The following is a 21889-nucleotide window of genomic DNA, read 5'->3' on the forward strand; positions in this document are numbered from 1 at the left end:
TGTTAACTCCAACAGCAGCTCTTCAAAAGCCTCCTTTGCTCGTCACGCGGAAAGCAAAAAAGGACGGGGAACAAACATAAACTCAATGGGCGACCTTGCCACATCCTCAATGCCCCGAGAGAAAGTTTATCCGTGCTCTCGTACCGACGGAGCCGCCGACTCAAGACATAAAGCACAAATCCAGCGGTGGTGAAGGGAGTTCAGAGTTACACCGAGAGCAAAGAACGTGAAACCAATTTCTGAAAGACTTTTAAAAAGAACGAATAAACTGGGAAATCATTTGATTTCGTGGAATATTTTGGAGACCTGCTGGACTATTAGTGATGATATCTAAAGGTATCAGAGATTCTCATCAATGAAATTCTGATGTGAATCACATGTCTTTTATTTAAATTCCTTTGACTTCGATACCCCAATTTATGCACATTTTTCCATGCTCCCTCTATGAATACAGGGGTTTTCTCAAAGTCCGAAATCCAGCATTTTGAAGTAAGGACGCTAAACTTGCCAGTACCAGTGTCGGTCTCTCTGCGTTTTCCCTCCAATGGACCAGGATGCACCCTGTCTTCACCCAAAGCCTAGTTTAAAACATGAACATTTAACCTTCCAGCAAAAGTTGTTGTCCTGAATCAAAGTAGTTTTTGCTCCATCTTTAGCTGTTAAAACCATTTAAACTTTTAAAGAGTTGCACCTCAAATGTTTGCCATCATTTTGTAATCCTTATATACTGGACACTTGAAAACGTCCGTCAACGCCTTGTGAATAGATGAAGCGATCGCTGCAGCTGGAGCCAAACGTACTCTCAGCAGAAGATCCAATCAGGCACTAAATTAAAAAGATGAAATTAAAAAAAGGGGGGAATTAAACCCTGATATCGTCCTCAGTTTGGAAATTTTAATAATACTCTAAAGACCAGCTTTCAGCAAACTATCACACGACACATTAACATTACATGTAGTCATGAGCATTTACTAGATTTCCTCAACTATCTCACTATTTCTACCTTCAAAGGTCTTTCAGAAGGTCAGGGGTCTGTGACCCACGGCTTTGGGGCCGTACGAGGTTCTTTAGCCACGCTTACATCAGGTTATATTAAAAAAAAAAAAACCAAAAATTGTCAAAATGGCAAAAACTGTTACAAGCACGACATAAGTTGCAAAGGAAGAACAGCCAAAATGTACAAGGAAAAAAACTGTCAAATTAACTAAAACAGTCGAAATGACGAAAGCAGTTAAAACAACTGAAATAGCGTAAAATTGTAAAAAGAAAAGAAAAAATTGGCGCCAATAGGCAAAATTGCTAAAATAGTCAGTACTAAAATAGGCATGAAAATGGGTAAAATTTGAATAAACTATTTTACAGTTCTAAATTAAACACAAAACATTGCAAATGCAACGTAAAGTACAGTTTCTATGTGTATGACAGGTCTACATAACTTTACATTAGCTTTGTTTTCTTCAGCTTGAAGGTTAAACATGCTCTGAGGCTCCAGGCAAATTGTATTTAGCAGAAAATGACAAGAACGGTTCGTTTTGCCATCAAGGCTGCAGGTTTATGTACATGTCTGCCTGAGTTTTCCTCATATGTATCTTTGAAATGGCAACTTATACATTGTAAAATTTCTGTACTCATGGTCAGCTTATCGTCATTATTTCATTTTTGTTTTTATACTTTAAACGCAAATGTTTCAATCAGGTGTTTTGGAGAACAACTTGGAGGAAAAGATGCTTTTCTGAAGCACAGTGGGGAAACGGTGAAATCTCTAAAACGCTACAAAAACAAATCTTTTCCTTTTAAATAATATATTCTATGACAAGCGTACATATTGGAAAGAGCAAGAAGAAATGCAGAAGTCGCCAAACACTACATCCTACGAGTCGGACTGCATTGTAGCGAGCAGCGTGCGCTGGCACAGTCCGACGCTGCGAGTGAAATGAAGCAGATGCAGGCGGCGGGATTTATGAGCGCTGGAGTGAATCAGTTATGACAGATGAACCTGGAATAAGAGGCCAAGTGCATTTACGGAGAGGTAAGCCAGAGGGATATCGGCACTTCTGGGATGTCCCAATCCGAGGTGCTCAGAGGTTGGTTTTTTTTAATTTTTTTTTATTTTTTTATTTTTTTTTTTAACGAAGGAGAAATATTCAAACTACAACTAATTTTCTACAACTGGGACAATCAAATCTGCATTATTTTAATCAGATGTCTTTCAATTTGAGCTGCAACAAGCAGAAGCTGGAATTTGTACAATTTGTAACACCTCCTATTGTTTGTGTGTGCGTTGTGTAAAAGTGGGAAGAGAGGAGGAGAGAAAGGGGGAGAGAGAGAGAGAGAGAGGGAGAGAGAGAGAGAGTGCACGCTAACCTGACATGAACCTGTTCTCCCTTCAGGCTCCAGTTCTCCACTCATCTGCTGCTGCTAATTAATACCACTGGGGAGGAGGAGGGGAGAAGACAGAGGGATGGGAGGAATTTCTCTTCTCCTTCTCCCGGGTTCTCGCGCTCGAGCTCAGCCCTTGCTTTGTCTCTCTCTTACAGAACCTGCCTCCTGTCTCCATCACTCTTCTGCACGCCGTAAACAGCCCGGTCGACCTACGCCTCGGCCTCGGCGCCGCGCCGCGCCTCCTGGAGAAATGCTCCAGCGGTCTCCGGCTGATCTCCTGAGCGGATCACTGGCTGTTCGTGGCCGTCCATCAAGGAAACATGTGGCAGTCGGGTGTTGAAAAAAGCCAAAGAGGGACCGGCTCACGACGGTAACCATCTGTTCCAGAAACTTTCCCGTGGATCGTGGCGGCGGATCATTAACACCGAGTCCCCGTTACAGCAGCGCTCAGCCCATCCAACTTTGCTAACCTCTCCCTTCTGCTTATTTATTTGCGCACTACTTTATATTAGCCGAGCAGTTTTCACACACCTGAGCGCTATTTGCAATGTCTGCACAACACTATGTAGGGACTTCAGACTTTGCACACTCAGGCAGTTTTCACTTATAGGCACATGTGTCCTGCGGAGGGGTCCAGAGGGGCCTAAGAGTTAGCTAACAATCACATCTAATAGCGACCCAAATGCGTTCCAACCATTAAGGCTGCAAATGCATACTTTTGTCACTGCTTCTTTTAGTCGGCCCTGGATTCTTTTCATACTGCAGGACTGAATGTGAACACCCGTGAGCCGGTAGGCTGCACAGCGGTTAGCACTGGTAAGTCAGTGAGAATATCGGCGGTTGGACTGCGTGCTCTTCGGGTGTTTGCTGGGGTAAAGCTCCGGCCCCTCGTGACCCCAACGGAGATGAAAAGAAATACAGGAGATGTGTGGATGGTTCCCCTGACATGAAATCAAAGACAAAGGTATTTTCGCTTCAGTGGAAACAGTAAGTTCTCTATGGATATCACAGCTTTACTCTCAGACGTATATGTACGCCTGTCAATATGGCGTGCATAAGTTTTGAATTCCATGAGAGACGGCCACACACAAACTCACACCTACAAATTAGAGAAATCAGTTATCCTTAAAATGCATGAATGTTGACTGGACTTTTTTGGGGTGGCAGGAAACCAGAGAAATTCCACACACTCACAGGAGAACATGCAAACTCTACAAAGAAAGGTTTTAAACCCAAAGAAATGACACAAACCCGGAACATTCTCACAATGAAGTGACTGTGCTGACCACTACAGTCTTGTGTGACCCTCACACCGGGATATTAATGACCAATTTAACAAACAAAAGATGTTCATCCCAGCTTTTCTGTGTGCATTTTCTTATGCACTGCTTCTTTTATTACATTTAATTAGAAATACTATTCAAAATGTAATTAATAATTTAAATAGAACTGTACAAAGCCGTCATTTCAATATACACACAATATGATCGTACTTATGAAGCGACCTTAATAATGCTAAACAAGTCAAAACCTTGATAGTCTCATAGATACGAGAATGAAGTAGAAACTAAGATTTAAGGCGTTTATGGAACAACTCAGAAGCATCGACCATGGCCACTAATTTAACCAACTGTCAAATTATTTCCTGAGAATGGGGATATTCATATCATTGCATTATACTGTACATGTTTATTTCCTTCATAATTTATGTCTTGATACATAAATAGTGTGTTTCAAGGATTCTGATCTCATAATTGATAAACCATTTGAACTGGTGAAAGGATGGCCCATACTTAGAGTATGGTTTTTATTCATAGTCTAAAGAATACGACTGTTACAAAGTAAATAAGCTTCTATATGCCAGCACGAACGCACAGGTCAATGGTAAACTAAACAACTCTTTCTCGTCAGCTGAAATCAGGAAATAAAGGAAAAAACCAAAGAAAAGAATGCATTCTCTGCTCGTCTATTTACAAGGATGTACAGATGGTGCAACAGTGTGTGTGTCTTCATGCAGAGGACAACTGTCCTTCCACACATAAAGCATCACGCCTGCTGAAGTATTATATTGTACAGCTGTGTATAGAAATGCATTCTTCCACTCCGATAACAGAAACGGTCATGTTTCACTGTACGGGAATCGCCGCCATTGATAAATGTACTGATTAGCAGTGCTGTGAAGTAAGATAATGAGATTCACTGATGCATCCTCTTTCCACCCACTCCTCTTCTCTCCTGTCTGATTAATGAGCTTCTGAGGCTGGCCCGTGACCGTGCCCATTCCCTCCCAGTATCTGATGGACCACCCAGGCCAAGGATTCATGTGAGAGTGTTTGAGTGAACTGCAGAAGGACAATGAACAAGACCACTGGTTGAGTCTGATAACCTTGGCGAGAACAATGCCAAACCAAAGTTGTGTTAATCAGCATTCGGCCTTCAGTTTTCTCCGATTGTTGCTTATTGGTAAAGCAAACATGTTTTCCATTCACAGTAAATCGTGCTGTGAGCATATTGTACCATATAACCTAAATTTACTGTGACTTGAATACAGGATTATCGATTACGGGAAGACAGATCAATGCATTTTTTCATCTATGCGACCGAGTCATTCATTCTCTTTGAGCGAAGGCATTTACACAGCCTCGGCCATGATAAAATAATAAAATAATACTGGTTCTAAACGTTCCACAATGGCAGCACTGTGGCATTGTAGAAAATGTTTCATTAGAAGTTCAAATGAACTTGCAACAACTCATTCCTAAGATAAATAAAAAAGAGGACAGAACATCATCCAGGAAGATTTAGAGTAAATCTGAATTATTTGTCACATTTTGGCTGATCTTGTTCAGATTCAGTACATCAAGTCATGCTTGATTTACACTAAACGCCTTCCTATAGGATTCAAACAAGCAAACCTCCAGTCACGAGGCACCGCCTTGCTTTTGTAACCCCTTGGCCATCACTGCCTCCACAGACAAAAAGTATTAAACAAAATGGAGCATCCAGCTCCTGGGATTGTCCAGCCGTTTCTGGATGTTACTTGCATCATAAACAAACATTTGTTGGGACTTAAGCCAGTCATGAACAACTTTGACCAATAACGCTATTTGTTCCACCACAGCACCAAATTGTGACCCAGCACATCCACCTCAAGGATCTACCAAATGTACCGCAAGGTTTTCCATTTTCATCAACATGAATGAAATGCTCAATATTTTTAACTTAAAATAAGCTCTAAATAAGCTTTGATCATCAGCCTACCCTGAATACACAGCATCAAAAAATAAAACTTCATAGAATATAATAGATTTTATGGAGAGACCTCATCTGGCCCACAGAGCACTAGTTGTCCACCTTTGGCCTCCAAGTGGAAACCTTTTCACCTGGAGAGGCCTGAAGATAAAAAAGAAAGAACCTGGGATTTGGCTCACTGTTGTGTTTGATATGAATTACTCTAAAAGCGGACGTGGGTGTGACTCGTCCTGTACTTCACAAAGTATATTATTATCAAGGCTTATCGTCGGAATGTCTCGGATCCTGAACCCTGCCTGGGACTTTGTGACGTTATGATTGGGGCAACAGGCAAACTGAATTTGCATCCAGATCTGAGGTCCGGGCAGTGACGGATAACTCCCACCTCACTCGGCTGGAACGGAGCCAATCCAATGCACCAATGTCACATTCTAGCTGCATTATCTTTAATAAAGTACTCGTGACAAAACATCACTCATGTGTCAGAATAAAATTGAAAAAGACATACACTAAATGTTTCTGGCCTTTAAAATGTCACTTTCATAAGTGAATTTGATTGCAGCTTATATATGATTCTGACAGCTGATTAGATTGCAACTCCTTAAAGTCATCCGACAATTTCCTGCAGTGGTATAGCTGCTGTCGTTTTTATACCGGGAGAAAATGTTTAGAGTGAAGAACTGTCACAGAAAAAAGGAGGTCAAACAACATTTCTGCAAATATATCATTAGACACAGAAATGTAATGGATGTATGCATATAATATGGTCATATATTGTAAACAAACGTGACTGCAGAATACAGCGCGATGGCCCTGATGAGGGGCACGGATGACTTTCTGACAAAATGCAATGTGATATAATGTGAAGTGTGGCAAAAATGCTTTTGGGTGGAGTAAAAAGTGGTGCAAGACAACCATTCTTTAAAAAAAAAAAAAAAAACGATGGTTGAAGAGCTTATGTGCATGAGTGCACGTGTGTGAAAGCAGATACAGTAAGGTGCAGTTGAAGGCGGCCAGAAGGATGTTCTAGCCAAACAGGCCTGAAGCATGGAGTGTGTGTGTGCGTGTGTGTGTGTGTGTGTGTGTTCGCATACAGATACGCCAAGGAAGCAGGTCACATGGCGACGAGTGGAGTTACGTAAGCGGTAGGTTTGGAAGATTTGGGTCATGGCAGCAGAGTTAAATACTGAGTGACTTCATAAGATGGCATTCCTCCCAAACTGAAATCAAGCGTCTTGAAAAGTAATTTTTACATCAGCATGAAAACAAAACTTGCCGTCCTGATTAACATTGAAGTGATCGGCTGATGAATGTAAGTACGTGACTAAAAGGACTATTCCAACATTTTCTTATTCATCCATCTTCTACACTGTATTTTTCCCCCGTTCAGGGAGGGTGGAGTCGATCCCAGCTGGGATCAGAGGTTCAAATCTCAATCTCAACAGGTTGCCCAGTGTGGGTCCTCGAGCAATGTCCTTGATCCCCAGACGCTGCCCTGCTGCAGCCCACTGCTCGGACGCAGAGAAGGAACAAACTGCTTTTTACTTTTTTTCAGAAAGGCACACCCAAGTCTGAACTTGAACCTAAAGTATTCCGACAGTGAGGTGAGAGTTCAGCCCACTGCACTTCAAGCATTGCAACAATTCAAGTCTTCACTTCATCTTCTTCAAATATCTCCAGAAACTACTGTATATACGGACGTACAGGTGTAGCACGACACTGCTTCAACAGGAATGCAACACCATTTTCAGTCTAACAGTTTGGAAACAAAATCATTTTAATTAAAGCTTAACGCCAACAAAACTTTACGAATTGCTTTTTCTGAAGAAAATCACACTAAGTGGCCCTTTGAGTATTGGAGATGATTTATATTTGGAGATGGTAAATAGGCAAGCGATGCATTTTCACATTTTTGCTTAAATAAATATTCAGTAACACACCTTGGGAGCCTTTCCTAAGCAAGGTAAGAAATGAACCCGAATGCAGGTCCCACTGAAACCTCCTCTCAGCGCTGCGTCTGCGGAGGAACTCGGGTCAAAGGGCAAAAGGTTTGCTAACCCAGCGATTTAACTTATGGACTCCTATATGCACACACAGAACGCACACCCACACACAGCAGTATTCAGGAGAGCCTTTCCCATGCCCTTCAGGATGAATGCATCGCGGTAGTCCTCGTGCGCCCACAGACAGAACAAGAGATAGAGGAGCGGAGAGAAACAAGGGAGGGAAGAGGAAGGAAGATACGGCAGGAGGGGATATTTGGAGAGAAGAGCGACAGAAGAGATTTTATTAACTTTCAGCTGAACTCATACAGTGCATAAAAAAAAAAAAAAAAGAGGGTAAAATGTGGTGAGGTTTGAAGGTAAGGCAGAGGAGACGGAGCTGGGAGGAGGGAGGGTGCAAGAGGCACAAAGAAGTGAAGCGCCGTAGCCGGCTGCAAGAGGGAGTGTGGGGGTACGCGCACATACGGACAGGTGTCTTAGATGTAAAAGTCTCCTGGGTTCTAAGCATCATTGAGACGCCTTATTATATCCTGATGGCGCCGGAGTGACAGACGCTCCGTGAGTATGCAGGGTTGAATACAAGTCACCACTTCAAACCCCATCTGATACATATTCATTTCATTTGATGGACCCTTCCCCCACCCTCTTCACTCCCTCGCTGAAGTGCTCCACACAAGTCATCCATACGATGAGAGGAGTGTGTGACTGAGCTGTGTGTTTAGAGGCTGCGCCTGACTGGTGAGTGTGTATATGTGTGTGTGTGTGTGTGTGCGTGTACCAAGCCCTAGGAGTTTTGTTTATCTGAGCATACACCTGCAAAGAGGTGTGCACATAAGCAGGTGTGTGTGCACGTGACACACACCTGTTCTTGTGTATTTACCTGCATGCATGTTCTTAGCATGTGTGTGCCAGAACACAACCGTTATGTGTGTGTGTGTGTGTGTGCGTGCGTGTGTGAGGGTTAAGACTGGTACAAAAACATCGGCAAATAGGTGGGGGAGTGCAGGTGCTGCTGTCTCTCGGGATCTTGCAAGAAGCTCCAAAACAATAAAAAAAAAAAAAAAAAAAAATCGCAAAATGCAGAGTTCTGAAGAGTGCTTCACCAGTTCTGCTGCGCCGCAGATATGAAGGCACAGAAACCTATTTACACACTTCGTTAATTCCAATATTTAATTTCCACAGATTAAGTCTGCTTCAATCGCAGCACTGAGATGAGTTAGAACCATAAAGTCATGCATTCATGGATGAATGTGACCATTACCAGGCAGCTTGACTGGAACAAGTGTCTAAATCACCGATGTGAATACCTCACAGCCTGATTCCATTCAAACAGCATTCTCACAACCTTAACAGATATACGCGTCTTAGATTTTCCTTTGCAGTGTAAGATGAGGCTCACCACTGACTTTTGTGGTTTATGGACATTTTTAGGCCACTTTCTCCAAATTATCGGACTTTGTGTTTCTGTTTGTCACAAACTGGAACACAGTTCCAGTCGCAGCATCTGCACGACTGAAGTAAAAAGTTGTGTTTTCTCTGGAAAGAGGCGAGTGATTATCTGTACCGACACTGGTGAAACATTGAATTTCATTTAGAAAAAGAAATATTTTTGAGTGTTAAATAAAATTAGGGACTTCATATAATTATAAACTAATCCAAAAGGTCCAAGTTACATTTTATTACCCAACTACTCTCTACATTAATAATTACAGCATCTATTATACATATATCACATATGCTACTCATGTTAATATCTGTTGAGTATTTAATGCAGTATTTCTCAGTCACACAGAGTCATTTCCTTCTTTTCTTTGTTTTTTGGCTTTATGCAGGCTGTGCAAATGCCAAAAAGTCTTATTCTGACATGATGGATGAGAAAGAAATATTTGTCGACTTTCCCAAATCCTATTTTTGGGGGGAATTCTTTTCATTTCCTTTAATTTGGTTGTGATAGAGGACATACCAAACAGAAAATTGACATGCAGAACATTTCATCATAAGTCTATAATCAAGTCGACCATAATTGTTGCAGTGACTTTGAATGATCATGTTTAGTATAAATACGCTCAGGAAGGGTTCACATAAGATGCAGCTGAAGGGAAAAAGCCTTTAAGCTTCATGTTGCAGTCCTGCTTACTTTATTCTAGACAGGAATTCATCCATGTTAGTCAAAACGAGAAAGATCTGCTCCAAGGATCCAGCCCTCCTGAAGCCTGTTACATCCTGGATTGGGTCCGATTGAAGGTCTTTGGTTCCTCTGGCATTAATACTGAGATCAATCTTCAATCGACCCGCAGCAGGCCGTCTATTCAAGGATGGAAACACTCAAACTTCTCCACGGACCACACAAGTGGCTGGTGAGTGTCTATTAAAATGAGACCATATCCAAAATACACGAGTTTCATTAGCGCTGCCATTTCCCCATGAAACAGACGGGCCGGAAAACAAACGGCGAGATGTTTTTCTGTTCTGCTGTCTTTATTTTTTTTTTTTGTGTCAAAGGACAGAATGTACATCACAAGCTATTTGCAGGGACACAAAACCGAGCACTAAAACAATATATTGAGACGCCCAGTTGTATCAAAAGTGTTTTTCTGTAAAAGTACAATAAACACAGTGGAAGTTCAAATACAAAATAATCAATACGAAACCAAAAATACAAAATGTTTCCTTTTTTTTTTTTTTAATAGTTAGAGGCAGAATTTCAGAAGTCTTTTCAGTCATATGACGGTTTTGAAAATACTTTGTGAAAGAAAGTATTGAATATGCACATTCCGATAATAGTTTTGATAATAGCGCATCGAGTAATGGGGAAAACAAGTTTAGATTCATCTCCAGAGATAGGCGATTTCTCATCAAGCCACTTGTTGCTTCGCTGGTCAGAACACTAACACTAAAAGAGCTCACCGATTTAACTTCCTGCTTCGTTGACCTTGATTTTGTCAAAAAATGGTGAAGGAATGATTACAAGGTTGTTGTTGTTTTTTTTTTTAATGCAGCTGGTTTCATTCGACTCAGTTCTGTGGGATGAGGTTGGGAATTTGGATAACACAAATAATGCATGTGATTGTATTTTTCATTAGTAGAAGCTTCATTATCAATAAATAAACAATCTTTGTGCTCTCTGGTGCAGCAGCAGTTCTCATCCGGGACGGTGCTTCTCCATTTGGGGACGTTTTATTGTGCTGCAGCGGGACGAATCCGCTGTAAGTTTTCTGTTCAGCATCGTCCCCGTCCTTCCCCCGTCACATTAGCGGGATTACTAATCTCACAACTTATTTAGAAAGACAAATCCTTTCAGCTGTAATTTTAATATGGTGTTTCAAAAATAACACTGAGACCAAACTGGGTCACGGTGGCACACTTCCTGTTGCTGGTTGTGTCAAGCGGAGGGCTGCGGTGAAGTGACAGCTTCTGTCAGCGGCTTTCCGGGAGAGGAGGTGAGCGAGCAGGCGGGAGGAAGGAGGGGGGCGGCGGGGCGAGCAGGAGAGGAAGTGCACTGGTTATACTTTGCATCCCAAAAAAATGTTTGACAGCCGCCTTTTTTTTTTTTTCATGTCCTGGCTCTTACTTGAGGAAATGAAGGCCATGCCTGGACCGAATCATGAACTTATTAATTAGGTGAGCTGTGTTGAGCCGTTCTGGAGAGCGTTTGGTTCATAACTACTGAGACGGCGCTGAATCGCCTGTGGGTATCGACAAAATCCACGGCATCCTTCTAAATTAAAATAAAGAAAACCACACATTTTCTCTCCACTTCCACACAGCTGTAATAATTCCAAAAATTCAGCTTTTTTAGCCTTTTCAGACACAGTTAAGAAGTTAAGATGCTTTCTTTTGGTCCCCTCTAACCTCTTTGTCTGATTAATATTTAATAACAGATGTCCTTGTGATCATAAAGAAGTGATTGGCACCTCAGAGGAGCAGCAAAAAAGAGCTGCTGCTGGCCTCGCTCTCAAGTCACATTGCACAAATAATTTACCTCAAAAACATCTTCGCCGTTAATCTGATGGAGCCCTGACTTCCTCACCCTTCACACTCAGGTATGGCTCCACATTGAAAGTTCATCATTCTTTACATCTGCTGCATTGTGCGATGAAAACTATGGATCTTCAGCGAGCTGTAAGAAACTGCATTAATATTCCGAGTACAGGCATGAAGGGGATGTTGACTCAGGAAATTTCTAAGAAAAAAAATCCGAGTACTCCACAACGACCGAACCAGCCTGAATCCAGCGCTGGCTTTAAATTATTGGCGAGTGCTTTATAAAAGAGTGAAAGACAGAAGCCAAGCTGTAAGTAATAAAAGATGGGTTGACAAGTCATGTCCTGTAGCAATTTATATATAACAGAATGTGCCAAAACTGGAGACAAAATCATGTTTTCCTTATCTATTATATGTCTTTTTCCACAGAACCAATGTTCAACGAAGAGAAAAATAATAGGCTTAGGGTCTCTAGCATGTTTTGGTCTGATGTAACCTTGAGTGAGCAGCACATTAGCAGAGCAGCGGCAGCGGTGTGGCTCAGTGTGTCCGGACAGGAGGCGTTCAGGGACAGGGTTAATCATAGGTCATCCACAATTTGGAAAGGTTAAAAAGCCTATTTTGCACGAAAGCAAGTTATACAGCGAATGTGAAACTGAGGGAAACTCCACGGCAAACAATTTATCTTCCGACTGCAGCTGGAGGCATGAAAAACATGAAACAATTTGAGACCAACGGTTACATTCAGAGGAGAGCAATGTCCCACGTCTGACTGGGAAAACTATTCTGTACCCCTCCTATTATTTCTGTTAATTTGTTGTTGACTTGTTAGTTCTGATCATAACGAGTTGCTGCATATCAACATCACAATGTTGCATGTTACAGCTTGGATATCCGAGTCAGTTGCTTTTCAGCTACGTGAGCCTGCTTTTGCAACCAAAGTTCGCATTACTTTATGCCAGGAAACTTGACTAGTTTGGCTTACTAACTGTAATCTGCTGGAAACAGAGCTTTGTTTCCACTTGTGGCCACAGCAGACTGTTAGCGCTCGGCAAATGTTTCTTTAACAGCCATCCCTCCCCCCTGGAGACTCGGGTCCACAATGACAACGATAATCCACTTGTGTATATATCATGTTTCACACACTTAATGGACAGTAGCATGATTGTTAGTTCTTTTGCACAACTTATTTCCTTTGTCTGAGAAAGTTTTGTCACATCCAGTGTTGGCCGTGGCACACCGACTCCTTGTCCATGGATTTCTTCACAAAGATGCAGAACACACTGCGCTGTTCAGAGAAACCGCAAACTACAACCCCGTTAAACCGACAAAGAAAACATCTAGAGTAGCCTCCATTATTTGCTGTAATACCCCAACGTTATTTAAGGTCTGACAAAAGACAGGCTCCTGTCGGGCAGGATGCGAAAAACCCGTAACTAGCAAATAAGCTCATTCTGTGGTATAATTGTTGCATTCCTGAGTGTTCGGGAAACCAGCCTTAAGCCTATTATTAGCCATATGGAGAGTGCTACAGGCCTGGCTGGTTAGAGAGGGGAAACACAAAGTTGGAGGAGTGCCAAATGCTCGAGGAGATAGCAAAGAAATTCCACGCTTTTAATTAAGAATTTAATACTGAGACTGGTATTAGTGATTAGTATGTAATTAAAAGCTCTAGCAGTGTTTCGCATACAAGTATAATTAATAGCTGCATCAATGTGTGCCGCGTGTGTACAGACACACACACACGCACACACTCACACACACACACGGGCGTATGTGTATGAAAGTATGAAGAGTCAAAAAAAAACACACTAATACCGATAATCTTAATTTAGTTTTCAATCAGTGGTTTTATATTAGAGAGAAAACGGGATGCAGGAAAGTTCCTCTGCCCTCATCAGAAATAACTGACGAACCAATTGTTTATTTCTATATTATTACATAAACCTGCAGTGAAATGTCACCAGGCTTTACTCTCTAAACAGGACATTCAAGGTAAAGGATTTTCAGGTACTACTGTTAAAGAAAAGCAGTGGTCAGTTCAGCTGTTACTCTTTCTTTGTGGAGTTTGCATGTTCCCCCTGTGCGTGGGTTTCCCTCCCACAATTATAAAACATGAGGTAATAGGTGACTCTAAAACAGCCCTAATGTTTGAATGTAACCTGTCCAGGGTTTATCCTGCCTGCTCCCACAGTCCGCTGGGACCGGCTCCAGCACGCTGACAATATTTCAACAGGAAAATGGAAGAAAATCAGAAACTGTAAGCAGGAACAAACAACAATTTTAACTTTGGCAGAAGTATTGTTTTCATGTTGGATACCCCCCCCCCTAAAAAAAAAGAAAAACCTGATTGAGAAAATATGTTTCACAGCCTTTAAGTCTTGTCTCGTGTGAAGATATCGGTCCAATAATGAGAGCGGATGAGCCAGCCTGTTCTTAAACGTATTACCATGCAAGCTGTTGAGAAACGTTTTTTGGAACAATTAGTAATATTGTGGAGAAACATCTTGTGGACAACCTCATCGCAGGGGACCACTTGTTGGTCGTTCTGTGGTGCAAAAAAGCAGAATTTACTAGAACTTCTTTTAATATATCTAATCTGATTAATGACTCATGCCTAATTTTGTCTGAATTACAATGACTTTGCAGTGTTACAGCAGCATTTTCACATACAGTCTCAAGAGGTTTTGACCTTGACACACACAACAAACACATTTTAGCAGCAGACCTGTCCAACACGGCATGCAAATGTACATGTATCAGCTGTGTGTGTATCACTGAGAAACGCAGAGATAAACATAACGTCACAGGCGAAATTCGAACAAAACGGCTGAGCCGTTCCAGCAGTCACCCCTATCGGTCTTTTAAAACTGCCCTGCAAAACACAAACAGGAGCATGCTGACACACACACACACGAAACAAGCAGCAGCAGACGCCGCCTTTACACATATAAAGGCATCGTCCTGCATACAGACACACGCATGCAGTGATACAGGCTGCACATGTGCAGAGCTGAATTACTACAAGCGCAATCGGGAGGTGAAATTTTGAGTTGTTCTCATGAGACAAAAAAGACTCGAGAGCTTCAGTGCAGCTCCGGCTACACAATGACTCCCAGCAGCCAATGACAACAAGCTTCCTCCACATACATGAGTACACTTGACACTGAGCATCGACCTCCGCCGAGCTCCGTCGCAGAACTCCCAGAGAGGAGGCAGGAAGGGAAGGAAGCCAAAATAATGGCCCAGTGCTGATTCATATCAGGTGATTGTCTGTGACATGTGGTGTTCAGCCAAAGGCCAAAGGCCACCGAGGCAGCGTTGCCCTTTACAACGTCACATTAGGCCTTGCTAATTCGCAGGCAATTAGCCGGGCTGCATGGGAGGTGGCCTGAGGCCAGAGGGGTCGCAAGAGAGCAGGTTAGTCAGCACAGACTGCAGCGAGCCATTTGGTGAGAGTGCAGGTCTAGACTGCAGTTCTCCGGCGCCGAACAATGAGCGCTGAGACCTTCGCATTTCTACAGCATAATAGGAAGAAGAGTCCTGAGAGGAATTTTCCATCACGAATATATGAGAAGAAAAAGCAGAGCAGAGTAGAGAAAGCTCACCTTTTTTTTAATTCAACCAATATTTTATGACAGCGGTGCATGCCACAGGGATGAACAGACAGAGTCAACGTAAGGACAGAACAGAAAGAGACAGTCAGGTCCGAGATGGCATCTTTCCATGTCCAAATGCGGAGCATACTTTCTAAGGTAAAGGGGGTAAAGAAGGTCAGAGCCATACAGAGTGGACCTGAGGCGCCCCACCTCACACGTCCAAGCATCAGACTCCAAGGTCAGAACCTAAATTCAAAGACCCACGTTTGATAGCATTCCTCTAACCCCGTGAACAGGTGTGTGTGTGTGTCATTCAGACTAGAAGAAGGGAAAGCTGGGATGAGGTTCGGCTCATTTGCCAATTCAGTCCCAAATCCCTCAAAGATGAATTGTTCAATGAATCTAAGCAAGATAAAGATTAATCTGACAGTCTATAGTTAATAAGCTTATTAATTTAATCAAAATCTGTGTTTATTGGCTGTTTTCATAAAACCTAACACATTTAAATGGAATACAAACTATGTTTTCCCACCAATGTAAAAAATATCTTTCCATTAGGATCTAATGTCAGAACTATTAAAACAAACAGGAAACCTAAGTAGAAAAGTCACCAGATACCAAGTGTGAAATATTATCGACCGCATTCTCAAGGTCACTTTCAAGATTTTTAATTTTGCAGTGCATGGGTCAACCCATGAGCAAGTGGTGCCCTCAAAGCACAACTCCCCTGTCGCCTCCAGATGCTGCGAGCTTCTGCCCTGCCCTCATGCTCACTATGTCCTCTTCATGTTTACTGTAAAACTGTCAAATCAAAAAAAAAAAAAAGTCTGAGAATTGAGGAAAAATACATACATGAATAAAAACACTTTTACCAACTGACAATTTGGAAACAAAAAGCGAGACAGGAACCCCGGTGTGCTTCGGTCCTCCTGCTGTGTGTTCATTTTGAGCTGTGGTGGACTCCTCGGTGGAGGGACACGTGGGTGTGAAAAGGATGTGAGCGGGCTGCAGAGGGCATGAGAAAGTGGAGTGGTACACCGTGCGGGACACGAGTAGAGAGACAGCGAGGGGGAGAGGCCGGTAAAGATAACATAGAAGAGATAATGACGTTCCAGTGATACAAAAAAAAAAAAAAGGGCTGGAATGACGCAGCCTGATGCAACGCTGTTTGCATTCCACTCCAGTTTATCCCTGCTCTAATAAAAAAATGGAAATGCTATGCATGCATGTTACACAAGCTGAATTCAGAAGCTTCAGCTCCATAAACAAATCGCTTATGCATGCATGTGCTGTTTGATTTCACGACTTTTTTTTTTTTTTTTTTTTTTGTTAGGGATTCTAAACCTCCTCCTCGGCTCCAGAGGAAGCTTCTCATCATTACTTCTCAGATGAAAAGAGCTCTCCATATTCATTTTTTTTTTTTTTCCAGCTAAGGCACAAAAATTTCATGACCTTGGAAAGTTACATGGTTAGAGAAGCCGACTACACTGGCTTTCCGTGCATCTGAGAGCGCGTGGAGGTGCAACACACGCGGGGATGTTGCAGCGGTCAGCCGGCGTGCGCGTCTGCGCGCCGGGGCTGGCCAACATGTGTGTGTGTGTGTGTGTGTGTGTGTGTCTGTGTGGTTGTGTATGACTGTTTGTTGTCCTGGTTTCAACCCTGCCGTTCCTGCACTCTCACATTATCATACAGAGCAGACGGAGTGCGTGTGCTGGGTAGTAAAACTCTCCTCTGCTCTCTGACAGCCCCCCCTCCACCCCCCCCAGCCCCTTCCACCCTCACATCTCATCTCCTGCTGAGCTCCCCGTGTGTAATCTGCAGACTGCACACGTACTCTGCCTACCTGAGTGGGAGTCTCTCTGCGGGTGCACGAGCCGGTATGTGTGCGCACGCATGCGAGGCAGAGGGTGAAGGAGACGGCAAACGCGGCAAACGCGCCGCGTCTGAGAGGTTGTTCTCTGAAAGCCCCGGCCCGCTCGCCTCGAGTCGGCGCGTTCGGGGGAAAACGCGCGTCTCGAAGAGCGGCACGCTCGCCAACGTGCGTCTGCGCTCGCCGGCAATGTCTGCCGTACATGGCAGCGAGACAATCTCGGCAATCTCCGCGTCTGCATCCCACCGCGCACAGCTGACAGCAATCACCTGAACTGGAATGAACCGGACTTATGTAACTTTCCCCGTGAAGGCCACGGCTGGTACGAACCGAGCCCCACTGTGTTCAGCTGGGTCGTCCAGGAAGCACAACTTCATCATCCTTTTCCAAACGAAATGGAAATCTAACTAACTTCTGAAATCTTTTGTTATTCCAGACTTTTTTAAAATATCAGTCCAACACAGGTCAATAGCTGTAAAGTATTTCTGCATTTAAAAAAAAAGAAGCCCAAAACAGTAAATTATCCATTACTAGTGACATTCTCAGAAGGAAAAAACACAAAGCTTATGATCTGAACATCATCGAGGCACATCTTTGCGGTCTAAATGAGATTTTTCTTTCCCATCAAAATATTGCTACAGTGACAAATGATTGAAGCATTATTACTGTGCATCTCACAACACGCTGCATTGGCATCATGGACAAATGCCAGAACGTGTGAAAAGAACACCAGAATGCCATCAGCGTAGTGCCTTAATGATGCTACTAGAATGCAGCCACACATACACACAAATCAATGAATCTCGCAGTATAATTATGGGATACTAAAACATCCTGGCACTCAAAACGCAACCAGCGGGAGAAAATGCAGCCATGAGCTGCAATGATAGAAAGCCTGAATGGTCTCGGTAACCCTTATCGCTTTCTCCGAACAGAAAAACTAATTGATTGAATCCTACATTGAAGTGAGGAGCTCTGCCAACACAACCTGGCTCGTATCATAACCTTTTTGTCTCCGTTTCTGGCATGCATCTCCGTTCAGGGAACGGTGCGCTGAAGATTATAGACGGGGAACAAACACAGGTTGGTGAGAGGGAAGGAGGAAGGGAAGAGAGGAGTGAGTGACTAAGAGAGTGAAGGAGGAGAGGAGGGGGTTCAGTGGAGTGCAAGTGCTTGGGAGATGAAGATAGAAAGTGAAAGAGAGAGAAATAATGAGAGAAGAAGAAAAATGTTCCTGCTCTCAGAGAGATGAATTGGTTGATAGTTTGCAGACAGCCTTTTTCAGAGTGTCAGTGGAAGGACTATATCCATCCCCTTCTTCACTAATAAGGCAGAAAATCCCCAAGACACAACCGCAGGGATCTATTCATTTGTCTCCAATAACACAGCCACCTTTCTGCTCATATTAGCCGGGATTTGCATAGCTACATTTGCATAAGGATTTAATAATGTCATCTGAATGAGACGAAATGCATCTGTCAATCATTCATGGTTCACTAAAAGGTTTCCGTGCTGTGTGAGGCAACTGCTGGATTGGGTTTGTGTATATCCGAGCATGAGAACGATGAGCTCCATAGGATGCGATCAAATTCTCATCCAGTATCAAGTCTGCTTGGGGATTTCTTTCACACCTTCATCAAATCTAGGTTTAGTTTTAAAAATGTATATATTATAGATATTTAAAAAAAAAATAAACTCACATGTAATTGGCATAGTATACATGAGTATAACCAAACCATGTGGCACATCAAACACTGACCTATTCAAAACACAAGAAACATGGAGTATCACAATATTATACTACCATTGCAACTTACGAATTGGCTACCTGTTGAGGAAATGCTCCTCCTTTCAACCCCACATCATCCTAGTATGAACACAATATAGCTATGACCCAGATGATCAGAGCAACTAGAATATAACGATATAACTTTAAAAAAAAAAAGAAGAAAAAACACTGAAGTTTGATACCTAAACAGTGAAAATGTACATTTTTTCCCTCTTTAAAAGTTTCTTTTTTAAATTTAGCAGACAAGCCTTCTTCTCCAGACTTTTCACGAGCTCACACCTCCTCCACTGAGTCGCCTCATAATGCAGGAGGATGGAAGCGGCAGGACAACAAGGGCAACCAGCAGATGAGGCCGTGTTGTACAATACAGATGTAACAAGTTTAGGAAAACAGTCTCCTGAGTGCGAACCACCCACTGATGGAAAAGGTGACCTTCTAAATTAAGAGAAAGTACAAAATACTTAACATTAACACTTAATATGTAGTTTAAAGAAAGACAAACTTCTCAATTATTCTCAACTACTGTTGAGAATGTGAACTAAAGGCGATTGCAGACTGCATTAACCAAAGGAAAGACAATCTCATGCTAAAACTTGAACACTTGGTGGAAACCCAAACACACAGGAAAAATGTACAAACTCCACACAGGAATTTTCTCACCACAGATCTTGATAAATACGCAGATCAGCACCACAAACGAAAACTTCTAAATGCAATGTTTAAAGCTCTGTAGTTTGAAACATTCACTGCTCAATAACCCCTTTAAATCATAAATCAGATGGCTAATAATTATTGATGCAGCTTGCTCTCTTGGTGGATGACTTGCTCTTTCACACAAACGCTCTCTCTGTCTCTTTTCTCAACATATCTGCCTCTCACAAATCGTTACCTGAAAAGACTGAAGGTGAATGTTGTTTTGGCTGCTTGTGGGATCCATTCAACAGATCACGCGATGTGGATGCTTGATTTGGCACAGGTTTGATTATGGATGCCTTTTCGTGAAGCGATATGAGCACTAAATAAAAATTAGCCCTTTGTTTAGGAGTGACTAGTTGGTAGGGGGATTCAAACCAGAAAACGTTTGGTTACCACTTTGCTTCGCTGGAATTGATGCCTTCCACCTCTATCCACTGAGTGTAAAGCCATTTTTGACTTTGTTGTTTTTTTAACCAAATAAAAGGCAGTGGAATCAGCTACTGCCGCTCAAGTGCAGATCGCAATATTCCACATTATTAAACAGCTGTTCCATGCCGGGTCTTACCTTCCAGCCACTGCCCGCCTCTCTGTAGTAGGGAAAGTTGTCACAGATCCACTGGTAGATCTCGCTGAGGGTCATCCGTTTCCGCGGCGAGCCGTTGATGGCGAAGGTGATCAGGCTGGCGTAGCTGTAGGGAGGTTTACCATCTCTGTGCTGTGCTGCTTCCTCCTGGTCCAGCGTGGTCCCTGGCTCCAAGTGCATGATTTTCTTGCCGGGGCCGTGCCCGTGGTGGTGAGCGTGGTGGTGGTGGTGGTGGTGGAGATGGTGGTGCCCGTGGTGGTGCCCGTGGTGGTGGTGTCCCGCGTCTGCTTTTTGGATGGCTGTCCTCATGCCGAGCTGAGGGAGCCAGTCCATCGACGTGAGGCTGCTCTCCAGCTCAGAGGTCATAGTGCTTGTTGGTTCTGGGGTCGAGGGGGAAAGCGCGAGGCTCGGCGACGTGGCGTGGCGTGCGGAGGACCTCCTGTTGGCTCACTGAATGGGTTGTGTGCAGCAGTCTTGGCTCAAGCCTGGAAAAGCAGGAGGATTGTTTACTACGCCTATTCATCTCCTTCAGCTGGAGCAGAAAGCAGACTTGGCAAAGACACACAGATGTTATCCTGCACATCATTTTCCACATAAACTGTATCTATGCATCGCGGAAAACTAAATATTTTGGCATGCTTGTCACTAGTTGTTAACACTACAAATAAATACAGTTTGTATTGTAAACAATGGATTAAAAAAAATTCCCTCAAAGAATTTTATTCCATTTTATGAAGCTTAATCGTAACAGAAGCAAGGTATGAGTTAAGTGTCTTACTCTTCTTATTTCTTTCCATCTTTCTTTGGGCCAGAACATCTGGGGAAGACACCGAAGTGAAAGGTAGAGTCCTTCCCTCGTGCATGTTCACAAGTTCTTCATTGAGCCACTGCAATGGCTGCTGCTGCTGCAACATACAAACACAAAACCACACAAGACGGTGAGCTCGCTCTGCCAGACAGCCTTCATAAGATATTAATATCGCACAACCGTTCAACTGGCCTCGGCATCTGTCCAACCCGATTAAAACTCTTCTCTCTTTCTCTCTCTGTGTTCTGTCTATCTGGATTGCCTCGCACTCTCATTCCCTCCAAAGTGGAAATGGCAATTGGATCTGCGGAGTGACTAAAAGCTGGGGAATTGTTTTCACAAGTGCCTGCCAAATGGGGGGAACAGCTCGGGAGGAATTCCAACCCTCTGGAGGAGCCGAGAGGCTCGTCCCCCTTTCCCTCTCTGTCTGTCTACCCCGCCACGAGCGCGCGCGCGCACACACACACACACACACGTACAGACGCACACCGAGTTCTCACTCTCAGACTCTCGACGTGCCTCACTCTCCTGTCAAGTCCTTGCCCACCCCACTTCCACCCCTTCAGCATCTCAGATCGCTGTCAGACAGACACAAACAATGAAGGGAGGGGAAAAAAAAAAAAAAACTCCAGCAACATTTCATTTTGGGAGCTATTTTTAGAGCAGCGCTGAACCTACAAAAACGTGTCCTGTGTTAGATAGTGTAGGTACTCCTTTTTTTTTTCTTTTTTTGGTAAGAGAGGACACTGACAGATACTTTTAGCATGATTCAGGACAAAACAATGGATTAGTACACAGAGGAGAAATTACTCACCAATTGTTCTGTACTTCAGTCAGTAACAGAACATTCATAGATTTGTCACTACTGGACTGAGAATGTCATGTAACTGTTACTCATCACAGGAGTGAAGATGTTGCATTCA

General features: G+C 43.0%; 1 protein-coding gene across 1 annotated transcript in view; it reads right to left on the reverse strand.

Annotated features, from left to right (window-relative positions):
• The window catches only part of LOC115407656 (forkhead box protein J3-like), a 60534-nt gene that overhangs the window by 31254 nt on the left and 7391 nt on the right, over positions 1–21889 (reverse strand). The window contains exons 3-4 of the mRNA XM_030118091.1: positions 20937–21063; positions 20141–20643 (exon numbers count right to left, since the gene is read on the reverse strand). Coding sequence (XP_029973951.1) covers positions 20141–20524 — 384 coding nt within the window. The 5' untranslated portion in view covers positions 20525–20643; positions 20937–21063. The remainder of the gene's footprint in view (positions 1–20140; positions 20644–20936; positions 21064–21889) is intronic.

The sequence above is a fragment of the Salarias fasciatus genome, chromosome 20 (genome assembly GCF_902148845.1).
Source record: "Salarias fasciatus chromosome 20, fSalaFa1.1, whole genome shotgun sequence".
Lineage (NCBI taxonomy): Eukaryota > Metazoa > Chordata > Actinopteri > Blenniiformes > Blenniidae > Salarias > Salarias fasciatus.